At 39.8% G+C, this 16264-nt stretch overlaps 1 protein-coding gene and 1 long non-coding RNA gene across 2 annotated transcripts in view; both read right to left on the bottom strand.

Moving 5' to 3' along the window:
- Positions 1 to 16264, bottom strand: part of si:ch211-195b21.5 (uncharacterized) — a 35381-nt gene that overhangs the window by 8981 nt on the left and 10136 nt on the right. The window contains exons 4-7 of the mRNA XM_061689934.1: positions 12484 to 13060; positions 9455 to 9522; positions 8996 to 9092; positions 8778 to 8896 (exon numbers count right to left, since the gene is read on the bottom strand). Of these exons, the coding sequence (XP_061545918.1) occupies positions 8778 to 8896; positions 8996 to 9092; positions 9455 to 9522; positions 12484 to 13060 (861 nt within the window). The remainder of the gene's footprint in view (positions 1 to 8777; positions 8897 to 8995; positions 9093 to 9454; positions 9523 to 12483; positions 13061 to 16264) is intronic.
- On the bottom strand, positions 1010 to 4828 carry LOC133409826 (uncharacterized). The gene is made up of 3 exons (XR_009769466.1): positions 1464 to 4828; positions 1314 to 1372; positions 1010 to 1223 (listed from the first exon to the last, which is right to left on the bottom strand). It is a non-coding gene; the product is annotated as an uncharacterized LOC133409826 (long non-coding RNA).

The following is a 16264-nucleotide window of genomic DNA, read 5'->3' as shown; positions in this document are numbered from 1 at the left end:
ATTTCTTCACACCAAGCTGCTTACCTATTCCAGATTCAGCCTTCCCAGCCTGGTGCATGTCTTCAATTTTGTTTTTGGTGTCCTTTGACAGCTCTTTGGTCTTGGACATAGTGGAGTTTGGAATGTGACGGTTTGAGATTGTGGGTAGGTGTCTTTTATACTGATAAATTCAAACAGGTGCCATTAATACAGATAACGAGTGGAGGACAGAGGAGCCTCTTAAAGAAGTAGTTACAGCTCTGTGAGAGCCAGAAATCTTGCTAGTTTGTAGGTGACAAAATACTTATTTTCTGCCATAATTTGCAAATACATTTAAAAATAAAATAAAATAAATAAATAAAAAAATTTGACAGAAAATCAGATGTGATTTTCTGGATTTTGTTTTTCTCATTTTCTCTCTCATAGGTGATGTATACCTATGATGAAAATTACATGCCTGTCTCATCTTTTCAAGTGGGAGATCTTGCACAATTGGTGGTTGACTAAATACTTTTTTGCCCCACTATATTAAACGACCCTGCTGCAGTCGAGCAAGGTCCTTAGCTCGCTAGATAGTGAATGTAATGAACAGTTAACATTCCCTCAACTCATTCTCTAACAGCCATTTCCTGAGCAGGGAACCCCTCGACTGCCAAGCATTTTCGAGCAATTTCACTGATTTTCCAAGCCCCACAGAATATTATGTACTATGACGATGTAAACACCAAAAAAAAAAGAAAGATCAGACTCTCTTCTTTCATCAGAAAAAAATAAAGTGTCTCTAGCTTATACCAATCTTTAGTAATCAGCAGTCAAATATGGGCTACTTTCAGCCAAATTTGTTTGTGAAAGAAAAAAAATTGAGAAAACTGCCTTTTTGTGAAAGCAGACACATCAAGCAGAACAATGACTTTGACACCAATATAATTTTTCTTTCATGAAAATCTCAAACATCTGAACATAAAATAACACCGAGAAAGTACTTTTGACTGAAAAATAATTTATTTACAAGTATAACTATGTACAGAATTTACATAAGACAAAGCCTCCCACACTTGCACTTTTTCCCTCCAAATTCTCCTGCTCTACCGTTTGCTCAATAGTCCAGATTTTTATTTCCTTGCGCATAAAATCTAGCAAAGGTTTATCCACATCTTATTTTATTCTTCTGTTGGCACTGAATAGGATCTTCTGTGGTTGTCATTCTCCTTGAAACCAGTCACTACTTCTGCTCGAAGCAGAACCTGTGCAGTTTAGAAATATAACTATTACTATAAAAATACATTGTTGAAATTGCTATTGTGGGACGTGGAGGAAAAAAAGCTTTCAATTACCTTTTTTTTGTCTGCACTGCGTACTGGAATGGGAGTTGAACATCTGCTGGATGCATAAACTGTAAGTTTTACAAAATACATAACGATTACTCGAGAATATTTTTTATTGATAACGTGTTTTGCAAGGGTAAAAAAAAAAAAGCACATTACTTTTCTTCTTCGCAATCCTAAAAGACGCTCAACTTGCAGGTGTTGAATTCCTGCAAGATGGACAAAATGGAAAATTCTAATTAGTATTGGCAACAGGTGTTACATTGTAATGTGAACTAGTCGGACTAAATTATGTTTTTTATGTAACAAGGATTGAAGGAGCGCGTTTGCTCGACAAATGTAGCAAACGCGAGCTGCAAACGAGTTACCTTCTTCGTCAGACTTTGTCGATCTTCATCGGAGGAAGCTCGCCCTGGCTATCCAAAAGTGAGTTCACTCTCTGACGATTCCGGATCCCATTTATTCAAATCCTGGTTGGCAGACGAGAGCATCTCGCCATACGTATGGGCCGGCATTTTGCGCGATAGTTTTGGATGCCACAATTCTGTCTCTGAGCTCTTCAGCAGTTGCTTTCACCTCATGATTCTCATTTGCACTGACGTGCACTGTGAGCTGTAAGTTCTTATGTAGACAGGTGTGTGGCATTCCTAATCAAGTCCAATCAGTATAATCAAACACAGCTGGACTCCAATGAAGGTGTAGAACCATCTCAAGGATGATCAGAAGAAATAGACAGCACCAGAGTTAAATATGTCACAGCAAAGGGTCTGAATACTTATGGCTGTGTAATATTTCAGTTTTTCTTTTTTAATAAATCTGCAAAAATTTCAACAATTCAATTTTTTTCTGTCAATATGGTGTGCTGTGTGTACATAAATGTGGGGGAAAATGAACTTAAATAATTTAACCAAATGGCTGTAATATAACAGAGTGAAACATTTAAGGGGGTCTGAATACTTCCCGTACCTACTGTATATATATATATAAATTAAATATAAATTGCCCATAGGTGTGAATGTGAGTGCGAATGGTTGTTTATACAGCGGCTCACCATTTTTCTCGTAAAATATATTTCCAAAGTTGTTATTGACATGGAAATGTCATCAGATGTTGGGAACAACCCAAGTAATCCATACATACAAAGAAAGTAGAAGAAACTAGATCAGAAATGAAGTTGTGTGTAATAATGTGAAATGACACAGGGAAAAAGTATTGAACGCCAACTGGTATTTATTTAATATTTTGTACAAAAGCCTTTGTTTGCAATGACAGGTTCAAGACGCCTCCTGTATGGAGAAACAAGTCGCATGCATTGCTCTGGTGTGATTTTGGCCCATTTCTCCACACAAGCAGTCTTCAAATTTTGAAAGTTCCGTGAGCTTCTTTTATGGACCTCGAGTTTCGGTTCTTTCCATAGATTTTCGATTGGATTCAAGTCAGGTGATTGGCTGGGCCATTCTAGCAGCTTTATTTGTGCTCTTTGAAACCAATTGATAGTTTCCTTTGCAGTATGTTTTGAATTATTAGCCTGCTGAAATGTCCAATCTCGTTTCACTTTGATCATCCTCGTAGATGGCAGCGGATTTTTGTGAAGAATGTCTCGGTAGATTGGCCCATTCATCATACCTTCAATAATGTGAAACTTACCAGTACCATTTGCTGAAAAATAACCCCACACCATCATGTTCCCAACTCCAAACTTCAATGTTGGTATGGTGCTTTTAGGGTGATGTGCGTTGCCATTTGTCCTCCAAACGTGGTGTGCATTATGGCATCCAACAGTTCAATTTTGCTCTCATCAGACCAGACTATAGACCCTTTCCAAAAAATGTGAATATCATGGACAAGTTTATTTATTTTTCGATTATTCCTTTCAAAGAGTTAAACTTTCATTTATTTATTTTTACATAATTTGGGCTTCCAGTTTATAAAACTCACAAAATCAGGAATTCAAAACATTTGAATACTGTGAAGAAATCACCATTTACTTCTCAGTTTTGTAGAAAAAAGGAAAAATAAATTAGGGTCACATTAAATCACTCAAAATATGGTACTTTCAAAATTATCTGTTAATCTTCAATACTTGGTTGGGAATCCCTTTGCTTTAATAACTGCCTCGATGCGCCGTGGCATTGAGGCAATCACCCTGTGCCATTGCCTGGGAGTTATGGAAGCCCAGATTTCCTTGATGCTTGCTGTCAGTTCTTCTTTGTTTTTGGGTCATGTGTACCCCATCGATTCTCAGTGGGGTTTAGATCTGGTAAATTGGCTGGCCAGTCAAGCACTGTGATGTCTTGGGCATCAAACCAGGTTTCAGTGCTTCTGGCGGTATGGGCAGGGGCCAGGTCTTGCTGGAGGATGAAATTTGCATCTCCATACAGATCGTCAGCAGAAGGAATCATGAAGTCCTCAAAAACATTCTCGTAGACTATTGCGGTGACCTTGGATTTAAGAAAGTAGAGTTTACCAACACCTGCACTGGACATTGCACCCCAAATCATGACTGACTGTGGATATTTCACACTGGACCTAAAAGCAGCTTGGGTTCTGTTCATCACCCGTCTTCCTCCAAACCCTTGGACCTTGAATCCCGAATGAAAGGCACACTTTCATTTGAAAAAGGACCTTGAACCACTGGCCAACAGTCCAGTCCTTCTTCTCCTTGACCCAGTTGAGACGCTTCCTACATTGGCTGTGGCTCAGAAGTGGCTTGAGCCGAGGAACCTGACAGTTGTAGCCCATGTCCCGGATGCGTCTGAATGTGGTGGTTTTTGAAGTTGTGACTTCCGCCTGATTCCACTCTTTCTGGACCTCTGCTAGATTATTTAATCTTCCCTGTTTGATAATTGGCTGAAACCCATGATCATCTCTTTTACTGGTGTATCTTCTCCAGCCACATTTTGTTCTTCCACGAGACTTTCCATTGATATGCTTTGACACAGTACTCTGTGAACAGCCAGCCAACCTTAGCTATGAACTTTTGTGGCTTTCGTGGAGTGTATCAATGATGGTCTTCTGACCAGTTGTCAAGTCTGCAGTCTTCCCCATATTGAACCCAACTGAGACAATTGAAGCAAACTGAAGCAATTTAATAACACCTGGGGAAACCCGTGCAGGTGCTTTGAGTTTAGTAGATGATTAGTGTGTGACACTCAAGTAAAAACATTTAGGGCTTGCAAAATTTGATTTCTTCCCAGTATTCAAATTTTTTTAATTCCTGATTTCGTGGGTTTTATGTGCTGCAAGCCCAAAATATGTAAAAATAAACAAACACTTGAAATTATTTAAATAGTGGGCCCTGAATCTATAATCTATGAAAGTTTAATTTTTTGAATGGAATTATGGAAATAAACTTTTCCATGATATTCTACATTTTTGGAAAGGGTCTGTATATTCTCCCAGTATTTAAGTGGCTTGTCCAAATGTTCAGCAAACATTTAAAAGAGCTTTCACACAATCCCCGTCCCCGCCTGTGTGGAGTTTGCATGTTCTCCCTGTGCCTGCGTGGATTTTCTCCGGGCACTCCGGTTTCCTCCCACATCCCAAAAACATGCATTAATTGGAGACTCTAAATTGCCCGTAGGCATGACTGTGAGTGTGAATGGTTGTTTGTTTGTATGTGCCCTGCGATTGGCTGGCAACCAGTTCAGGGTTTTTACCCGCCTCCTGCCCGATGACAGCTGGGATAGGCTCCAGCACGCCAGCGACCCTAGTGAGGAGAAGCGGCTCAGAAAATGGATGGATGGATGGGTCTTGAGACAACTCTCTGCTCTTACCCATCATGAGATGTGTCTTGACTCAAACCTTGGCAATGAGACCTTTGTTAGGCCATCAATTAGGACTGAACTAGCTGATATTCATTTGCACTGCCAAGGGGCTGGATAGGTGTTTAATTGTTGATAGATTATAGGTGTTGGTGTTCCATGCCTTTTTGCACCTCCCTTTCTTCAGGTGTTCAATACTTTTTCCCTGTGTCATTTCACATTATTACACACAACTTAATTTCTGATCTTATCTGTTCTACTTTCTTTCTTTGTACAATTACTTGGGTTGTTCCCAACATCTGGTGAAAAATTCATGTCACCTTTGGAAATTTTGAAATATTTAGTGGGAAAAAAGGTGACGTGTTAAATACTTATTTCAGCCTCTGTATGTGTGCATGTATATATGTACATACATATATATCTACACACACACACACTAAAACACTACCTCTCGTTTTTTGGTTCAAATTATGAATGATGATTTTAACAAATATCCTCCTCACAAAATAAAACCACACCTTTAGAAGTGATTTAGGCTTCTGTGAAGTGTTTTGCTATTGACAGACATCTTCAAAATACAGTAGTGCAAAGCAAATCAATGTAATTTTCCCAAGGTTTTTTTTTTTCTAGAGCACGTTCACTATTTTTTTTTTTAATTTTTTTTTTTACACTGTGTTCATTAGGTCCATACAAAGTCGATAACATCACGACCAAGACCATTGATTTCCAACCTTTCTGGAGCCAAGGCACATATTTTACTATTGAAAAATCTCACGGCACACCAACAAAGAAAATAATATATAAAGTGGATACATTAATTACAACCCCAATTCCACTGAAGTTGGGACATTGTGTTAAACATAAAAACAGAATACAATGATTTGCAAATCATGTTCAACCTATATTTAATTGAATACAGTACAAAGACAAGATATTTAATGTTCAAACTTATGAACTTTATATTTTTTTTGCAAATAATCATTAACTTAGAATTTTATGGCTGCAACACGTTTCCAAAAAAACCTGGGACAGGGTCATGTTTACCACTGTGTTTCATCACCTTTTCTCTTAACATTCAATAAACATTTGGGAACTGAGGACACTAATTGTTGAAGCTTTGTAGGTGGAATTCTTTCCCATTCTTGCTTGATGTACAGCTTCAGCTGTTCAAATGACCGGTGTCTCCGTTGTCGTATTTTGCGCTTCATAATGTGCCACACATTTTCAATGGGAGACAGGTCTGGACTGCAGGCAGGCCAGTCTCTTTTACTACGAAGCCACGCTGTTGTAACATGTGCAGAATGTGGTTTGGCATTGTCTTGTTGAAATAAGCCGGGGCCATGAAAAAAGACGGATGGCAGCATATGTTTCTCCAAAACCTGAATGTACCTTTCAGCATTAATGGTGCCTTCACAGATGTGGAAGTTACCCATTCCTTGTGTGTTTTGGACATACTTGGCAAATAAAGATGATTCTGATTCTCAAAGTGTGGTGCACAGGCTCCATCTTGTGGCACAATAAGTATCACTAAATTAAATATTCAAACTGTTAAATTTGTTACAGTGGCTTCCCCCCCCCAAGTAAAGTACATTTGTTAGGTAGAGTTCAGTCATTTGCATTTAACCATTGTCCCAGATGATCGCACTACTCGTCACTTTAAACCACATCCACTCCTTGAAGTCTCGGCGCCCTTTGCACAATGGTCATTGCACCGGACTATTGCAATATTAGTCATTCGAACTGCTCTAAGTGCTATAGGACTCTGCATCTTTTTGCACAATTGTTTTTGTCAATGTCTTTATGTCTCCAAAGTGTTCTGTAAATTGACTGTCTGTTGTACTAGAGCGGCTCCAACTACCGGAGACAAATTCCTTGTGTGTTTTGGACATACTTGGCAAATAAAGATGATTCTGATTCTGATTCTGATGCCATTGGCACTAACACAGCCCCATACCATCACAGATGCTGGCTTTTGAACTATGCGTTCATAACAGTCCGGATGGTTCTTTTCCTCTTTGGCCCGGAGGAAACGACGTCCACAATTTCCAAAAACAATTTGAAATGTGGACTCGTCGGACCACAGAACACTTTTCCACTTTTCATCAGAAGCCTGCAGTGTTTCTGGGTGTTGTTGGCTTTTGCTTTGCATAGTAGAGTTTCAAGTTGCATTTACGGATGTAGTGCCGAACCGATGTAGTGCCGAACTGTATTTACTGACATTGGTTTTCTTAAGTGTTCCTGAGCCCATGTGGTGATATCCTTTACACATTGCTGTTGGTTTTTGCTGTGATTGGCTGGCAACCAGTTCAGGGTGTACCCCGCCTCCTGCCCGATGACAGCTGGGATAGGCTCCAGCATGCCCGCGACCCTAGTGAGGAGAGGCGGCTCAGAAAATGGATGGATGGATGGATGTTGGTTTTTGATGCAGTGCCACCTGAGGGATTGAAGGTCACAGGCATTCAATGTTGGTTTTCGGCCTTGCTGCTTCCATGCAGTGATTTCTCCAGATTCTCTGAAGCTTTTGATGATCTTGCAATTGCACGTTGTGAAACGTTGTCCTTAAAACTGTTTGACTATTTTCTCACGCACTTGTTCACAAAGAGATGAACCTCGCCCCATCTTTGCTTGTGAATGACAGAGCAATTCAGGGACGCTCCTTTTATACTCAATTATGGCATCCACCTGTTCCCAATTAGCCTGTTCAACTGTGTGATGTTCCAAACAGGTGTTTGGTGAGCATTCCTCAACTTTCTCAGTCTTTATTGCCACCTGTTCCAGCTTTTTTGGAATGTGTTGAAGCCATAAAATTCTAAGTTAATCACTATTTGCTAAAACAATACAGTTGATCAGTTTGAACATTAAATATCTTGTCTTTGTAGTGTATTCAATTAAATATAGGTTGAACATGATTCGCAAATCATTTTATTCTGTTTTCATTTATGTTTAACACAACGTCCCAACTTCATTGGAATTGGGGTTGCACTTCCTGCCATCTAATAGAAGAGCATTTATTTGTTCTGTCTGTCACAATGCCTCACTGGCATAAATAGATGAACAGATACATTATTCCTTGTAAATAAAACATTTTTTGAGCAATTACGTTAAATTTCCCACGGCACACGTGAAGAGCGCTCACGGCACACTAATGTGCCTCGGCACACTGGTTGGGAATCACTGACTTAGATATATTTAAATTGGTCTGGCGACATTATGGCATTGCACTAATTAATAACACATACAAAGAGACTCTCCCATAGCATTAACAATATACACACACACACACCTTATGCAAAGCTCACCAACTTCCATGTATCTTTGCGGAATGGGGTGGTATGTGCCAAAGAAGAAGCCATAGATATGTGTGCATATTCTGAACTTTTTTCACTTTTACAAATAACGATAGGGAATAAGGAGAGTAAATTTCTTAGTGGATTTAATGAGTGAAGCATAATTCCACAATTCACAGGAATGGGCAGGCTCAATGAGTGCTAATGCAGTTCTTTCAACTAAAACAATTGTATTATCCATCCATCCATTTTTGTGTAAATTCTGACTTTTATAAAAAATTGCCAATACACCGCTAAATGAGATATACTTACTGTACAGTGTTTATTATTTAACATTCCCCTTACTTTTTTACATATTTGATGTAAACCTGACAAATACAATATATAATAAACAAATTTTGTTTTGGAAAGGAAAGACTCACACAGCCAATCTTATTATGGCAGTGGTTGGCAGCATGGGTTTCAGCAGTTCTTAAATCTCCAATGAACTCCTCACATATCTGGCAGTAAAACCCGATCACTGGTATGAGAAAACTGAATCCTAAAAAAAAAAGAAAGATGAAAAACAGTGAGTGCCTGAATGCATAAAATAATAGACAAATTTGTATAATAAAGAACATACAAAATAAGACTATTTTACCATCCTCTTTGAGCAATTCCCCCACTTCTTTCATCAACATTTCAGTTTTTGTTATTTTTGTTTGTTTGGCATTGTTCCTTTCACTGTCATCACCCAGCTAGAAGAGAAGTGACAAGTTAAACCAACAAATGACCAAAAAAAAAAGATAAATGGAATTGGGCTAATTTTATTTCAGTATTGTTTCAGGGATGTTCTCATAGCTGTCAAATATGCATGTGATGTATTTCATTCTCGGGTCAGATGTTGATCCTATCCACATTGTTTGACTGGGACCTAAGGAGATTGAGGGAAAAATGTTGTTCTCCCGTCATCTACTTTGTTGGTTTAAAGGAAATGTCAAATTCCATGTAGCGTAAAAAAACGACCTGTTTACTCATTGATTGATTACAGGTGACAAATATTTAAGCTTGTGTGTTGTTCTGTCACGGTGTTTCAGACACTGGGTGTGAAATCCTTTACCTTGTGTTTATTATACGATGATAGAGATGTCCCGACTGGATCACCTGTTTCCCGCTTCTCCTTGGTTGCTAAAAATTGTTTTTTTTTTTTTAAATAATTAATAATAAATTTAAAAAATGGGAAAACCAACATTTTATAAGTCTACACAAAAAATATTTATCAATAAAGGCACAATAAGATATGCATATCAGGCAGAAATTTTCAACAGATTCGGTCCACCACGGCCCCATGATAGAAAACCTTATCCTTGACAGCTGGGGAAAAACAGATCAACAACAAATATTTTGTACCAAATTTTATGTAAATAAAGTATATTCTATATAAAGAATGTACATTAGATATAAAAAAGTCTAAACACATCTGTTCAAATGGCAGGTTTTTGAGATATAAAAAAGGACAAGATGATTTTAAAACTTCAAAATTAAAAAAAAAAGCAATGGGGGGAGAAGAGCCTTGGTGAGAGAGGTAAAGAAGAACCCAAAGATCACTGTGGCTGAGCTCCTGAGATGCAGTCGGGAGATGGGAGAAAGTTCTAGAAAGTCAACCATCACTGCACCCCTCCACCAGTCGGGGCTTTATGGCAGAGTGGCCTGATGGAAACCTCTCCTCAGTGCAAGACACATAACAGCCCGCATGGAGTTTGCTAAAAAAAACACCTGAAGGACTCCAAGATGGTGAGAAATAAGATTCCCTGGTCTGACGAGATCAATATAGAACTTTTTGGCCTTAATTCTAAGTGGTATGTGTGGAGAAAACCAGGCACTGCTCATCACCTGTCCGATACAGTCCCAACAGTGAAGCATGGTGGTGGCAGCATCTTGCCGTGGGGGTGTTTTTCATCTGCAGGGACAGGACGACTGGTTGCGATCGTAGGAAAGATGAACGTGGCCAAGTACAGGGATATGCTGGACGAAAACCTTCTCCAGACTGCTCAGGACCTCAGACTGGGCCGAAGGTTCATGTTGGATTTATCTTGCCCAACATTATAAAAAATAGACACAAAAGGAATGAAGACGCTGGTTTCTTTTTCTCATTCAGATTACAGCCTCTCAACACGCTCTAAACAATCTCTCCCGTCGCTCCTGCATTTATTTGAAAATAGGGAGGTTTCTAAGTTTACAAGACACAACACAGTAAGGGGAGGGTTTCAAGGTGAAAACATGGCACCAACACCTGCCACGTCCCGGCCACGTCCTTCTCTCAGATGATTCCTGCTGAGTCATCTTCTTGAAGGCGAGACATCTTTCTTTCTAAAAATTGTCCATAACACTAATGCAAGCTAAGCAAATAAATGATAACTTCTACAATATATCCAACAGTTCACCTTCCAACAAGAAAATGACCCTAAGCACACAGCTAAAATAACGAAGGAGTGGCTTCAGAACAACTCCATGACTGTTCTTGAATGGCCCAGCCAGAGCCCTGACTTAAACCCAATTGAGCATCTCTGGATAGACCAGAAAATGGCTGTCCACCAACGTTAACCATTCAACCTGACAGAAATGGAGAGGATCTGCAAGGAGGAATGGCAGAGGATCCCCAAATCCAGGTATGAAAACCTTCTTGCATCATTCCCAAAAAGACTCATGGCTGTAGCTAAAAAGGGTGCTTCTACTAAATACTAAGCAAAGGGGCGCGCGGCCGACAACGCCTGCATTGCATCACGTGACCTACGAATTGCCCCGCACAGCACCTCTGCGTAGTTTGCCGTCCACCCGACAAAAATAGTTGCTTTGCGTCAAATGCTGCAGAGATCATCTCTCGTGATTGGTCCGTTTTAGTCACATGCTGTTATGACGTAGTCAGCATGCCCCTTGCTTCTACATACCATCTACGCCGCCGCCTTCTCGATCGATTTTGCAGCATAATTAAACGTATCATCTGGTCATCTAGGTTTATTTGTTCTGTCGCGGTCACCATTGTTGTTGCTTTGTTCCTTGTTACTGAAAGGAAAGGAAAAACGGCTACCGGAAATGGCAAAAAAAAAATGCAGAGGAAACTCCACCCTGTTGTGTCCTGTCCAATACCAGCCGTCGCGACACCCCTGACTTGGAGGAGAACTGCAGCACACTTTCAAACAGCGTGCATGGGGCACCCCAGTGCTGGTGGTCTGTGTCGATGAGTTATTGTCCCCCAGCCTCTTCTGCTGTGTCCTGCCCGTCAGGAAGCTGTAAATCCACTGTCAGATGGCAGGTGAGGCGCTGAGCTGGAGAAGCCTGCAGGAGAAGAGTTCGGAGATGATGGTGTTTAACGCAGAGCTGAAATCCACGAACAGGAGCCTCGCGTAGGTTTCCGCGCCATCGAGGTATTCTCGGATGAAGTGCAGTCCCATGTTGACTGCGTCATCCGCAGACCTTTTTGCTCGGTAGGCAAACTGCAGGGGGGTCCAGCAGGGGACCTGTGACGCTCTTGAGATGGTACAGCGTGAGGCGTTCAAAGGACTTCATGACAACAGATGTCAGGCCTGTAGTTACACCCTGAACTGGTCGCCAGCCAATCGCAGGGCACATATAAACAATCAAGCATTCACATTCATACCTACGGGCAAATTAGAGTTTTCAATTAACCTACCGTGTATGTTTTGGGATGTGGGAGGAAACCGGAGTACCCGGAAAAAAACCACCCAGGCCCGGGGAGAACTTGCAAACTACACACAGGCGAGGCCGGTTTTGAACCCGGGTCCTCAGAACTGTGAGACAAATGTGTAAACCAGTCGACCACTGTGACGCTTCTTTCAAAGATAAATGTGTTCATCAATTGAGTTGCACAGGTCATCACTCACTTTAAACGTAGAAAAAACATTTAAAATGATTTATCTTGGTTTAATTTCTGTACATCACAAAAACCTGACCTTTGAACAGGGGTGTTTAGATTTTTTTAATAACCTGTACAAAGGTTAAAGTAACCATCTTTTGCAAGCTTGACTTTTCAATTTATGCCATTCTTGTACATGTGCATGTACATGGGGCTTGAACAAACGAAAACTAAAATTAATGTAATAAGCTTAATATTTCATGGAATCGCCTCACCTTTGATGAGTGACCGTAGGGACTCCAGAGCTTGCTGCACATTAGGGCTGTGAGATGATATCAATCCCAAGGAAGCTGTTGTCAAACAACTAAGTGGCTCAGAAGATACCTGTTTCTCCATCTCACTACTGTCTTTTTTCCCCAAACTGTTCAATATGTTTTTGATCTTCTCACACTCATTGTTGTCCAGATTTTCAAAGACTTGGCTTGAAGATGAGAGGCCATCCAAAATACGGAAATTTGACTTATCACGGTTAGGCTCTAGACTGCCCATCTCACAGGTCATTATTTCGTCACACTTTGGTTGGACCAACTCTCCAGTCACGGATGTTGTAGATGTTCCGTAGTCCAGTTTTTCCTTTATGGCCTTTTCATCCCCGTACAAGAACAACTCTTCATCGTCAAACTGATCAGCTTTTCGAGCTGTCTGACTTTGGGGCTGAAGCCAAGAGAAGTCGCTGCCAACTCTGTCATGAGGCAGGAGCATGCTGTCATTTTCCAGTGATGTTGAAGTCGCCAGTGTGTCATGTTGCTGCTTGTTGTAGAGACACTGCAGTTTGTTGCTTTTATTTGAGGCCTGGAAAGAGAAAATAATTTTCTTTTCTTAACAAATAGTGCAGATTTAAGTTTAATTTACTAAAAATCTGAGAATTCGCTTTTCATCATTACGACATAAAGAGTTTGTAAATTCAAAGTGTTACATTGACATACAAATTTAATTCGTTCTTTTACCATGCATGTAACTAAAATATCTCACAGCATCTCAAATACTTTCCACATTGAAAGTTATGGAAATATGATTATTCCATTCCAGCCTGCAGAAGACTTTATTTAACAAGGAAAATAGCACTCAACCATATTGTACTTTTTAAAAACACACTAATAATAATAAAGTAATTCAACAGAATGTAAAGACAAAGTGTTTGCCTCATTTCATGCTTCAATTCAATGGACCACTGTGCTGCTCCTTTGTTGTGCGTGCCTTGGCCATCAGGGGGCCGTATAACACATACAGATATAGCAATTTAGATTTGATGATGAAACACAAAGCCTATTGCAAACAAAGCTTTAGTAATATTTTTTCGCGGCAGATAAATATACAGTCAGGCCCATAAATATTGGGATATCGACACAATTCCTATCTTTTTGGCTCTAAACACCACCACAATAGACTTGAAATGAAATGAGGTGCTTTAACTGCACTGTCAGATTTAATTAGAGGGAATCTAGATTCAAATTAGGCAAATAGTGTAGGAATTACAATTTGCATGTGTGGCTCCCACTTCTTAAGGGAACAAAATTAATGGGACAAATTAACGACTATAAATCAAAGTTTCACTTTTCAGTCATTACAGCCTAAAGCCTGGAACACAGACATCGCCAGACACTGAATTTCATCGCTGGTGATGTTCTGCCTCTATCCCAACTGTCTTCAGATCCTACTTGTTCTTGGGGCATTTTCCCTTCAGTTTTGTCTTCAGCAAGTAAAATGCATGCTCAATAGGATTCAGGTCGGATGAGTGACTTGGCCATAGCATAACATTCTACTTCTTTACCTTAAAAACTCTATGGTTGATTTCGCATTATGCTTCAGGTCATTGTCCATCTGTACAGTGAAGTGAAGTGCCTTAGTTCTGAAGCATTTGGCAGAATTTAAGCTGATAATATTGGCTGGAACACTTCAAAATTCATCCTTCTGCTTTTGTCAGCAGTCACATCAATACAAGGAACCAGTTCCATTGCAGCAATACATGCCCTTACCTTGACACTACCACCACGCTTCACGGATGAGGTGAAGCATTGCCTTCGCATCACTCTGGTACAAGTTGATCTTTGCCTCATCTGTCCATAAGATGTTGTTTCAAAACTGTGAAGGCTTTTTTAGATGTTGCTTGTCAAACTCTAATTGTAGCCTTCCTGTTTTTGACGCTCACCAATTATTTACATTTTGTGGCGAATCCTATGTATTCACTCTGGTGATGTCTTTTGGTTGTTGTCTGACTACAGGGTGAATTCTGAATTGTTTCAGGCAATATTATATGCTCATACTCAACCAAATGCTTCAGAACCCGTTGGAAGGCGCTTCACAGTGGAGATGGTCAATGACCCGAAGCAGACTACGAAAGCAACCTGTTTTTTAAGGCAAAGAAAATTATGACAAGTCTATCACCTGACCTGCCGCTGACTGAGCATGCATTTCACTTGCTGAAGACAAACTATAGGAAAAATACTCCAAGAAGGAACTGAAGTCAGTTGCAAGAAAGGCCTGGCAGAGCATCACCAGGATTCACGCGTCGATGTTCAATCAACTGAATTTACCGCAGGTGGACTCCTTATAGTTGGAGAAACATCTCAATGATGATCAGTGGAAATCAGTTGCATCTGAACTTAAGTTTGAGTGTCATAGCAAATGGTGTGAATATGTATGTACCCATTATGTTTGACTCTTTACATTTTTTATAAATTTACACATCTGAAATTATGTTTTTACTTTGTCAATATGGGATATTTTATGTAGATTTTTTTTTAAAGAAAACTATACTCAAATCAGCTTTAGAATAAGTATAACAACACAATGTGGAAAACATGATGGGGTGTGAATACTTTCTGGTGGCACTGTGTGTATATACAGTGAGTACGGGAAGTATTCAGACCGCCTTAGATTTTTCACTCTTTGTTATATTGCAACCGTTTGCTAAAATTATTATAGTTAATTTTCCCCCCTCAATGTACACACAGCACCCCACATTGACAGAAAAAAAACAGAATTGTTGACATTTTTGTAGATTTATTAAAAAAAAAACTGAAATATCACACAGCCATAAGTATTCAGACCCTTTGTTGTGACACTCATATTTAACTCGGGTGCTGTCCATTTCTTCTGATCATCCTTGGGATGGTTCTACACCTTCATTGGAGTCCAGATGTGTTTGATTATACTGATGGGACTTGATTAGGAAAGCCACACACCTGTCTATATTAGGCTTTTTCACGATCAGGATTTTTGAGGCCGATCATCAATCAGCAAGTTTTAAAAAAAACGATAACCGATCACTGATCCGATCACAAGATGGAGCAATGTGTCTATTTACATGACTTGTTCATTTATTGTATATACTTGTATACTGTATCCCTCCATCCATTTTCTGTACAGCGTATCCTCAAAAGGGTTGCAGGCGTGCTGGAGCCCATCCCAGCTCAAATTATTCTCGAGCATTTTAGGCAAAAGTTAAAACAGCAATGACCTCTAGGGGGTATTCAAGGATTGGCCACTGACAAACGTTTAGGTCAAATCAACATTAGAACTGACAGAAATAATGGGTGTTAACTTACTGTAATTACATTATTGCAATTAAATTTCTTTAATACTGTTAATGACATGCTTACTTGAACTTTCTCACTGTCCCGGCTATATGGACGGGTGTTGTCCAGAGTTTGAGTCCGTTTGACACGGATCCAACTATCGGAGACAAATTCCTTGTGTGTTTTTTGGACATACTTGGCAAATAAAGATGATTCTGATTCCTTTCTCTTCGTGTACATTCTTCAGGTACTCGATCAAATTTGTGTTGAAGCATTTAGATGACGTTCCCCACAACGTACTTCAGTTGTGCACAGAGTGCAAATAACTTACGTGTTGTTTGTCTGAGACACGGCAAAATAGTCCCACACCGACGACATATTTCTTCACCGACAAGATTGAAAAAACTTTATTGATCGTCAGATAGTTACAGTACCGCGCAACAAGACACGTGACAAGGTTAAAAATGAACTAGCTTTT

The sequence above is a fragment of the Phycodurus eques genome, chromosome 11 (assembly GCF_024500275.1).
Source record: "Phycodurus eques isolate BA_2022a chromosome 11, UOR_Pequ_1.1, whole genome shotgun sequence".
NCBI lineage: Eukaryota > Metazoa > Chordata > Actinopteri > Syngnathiformes > Syngnathidae > Phycodurus > Phycodurus eques.
This window is presented reverse-complemented; position numbering and strand designations above follow the sequence as displayed.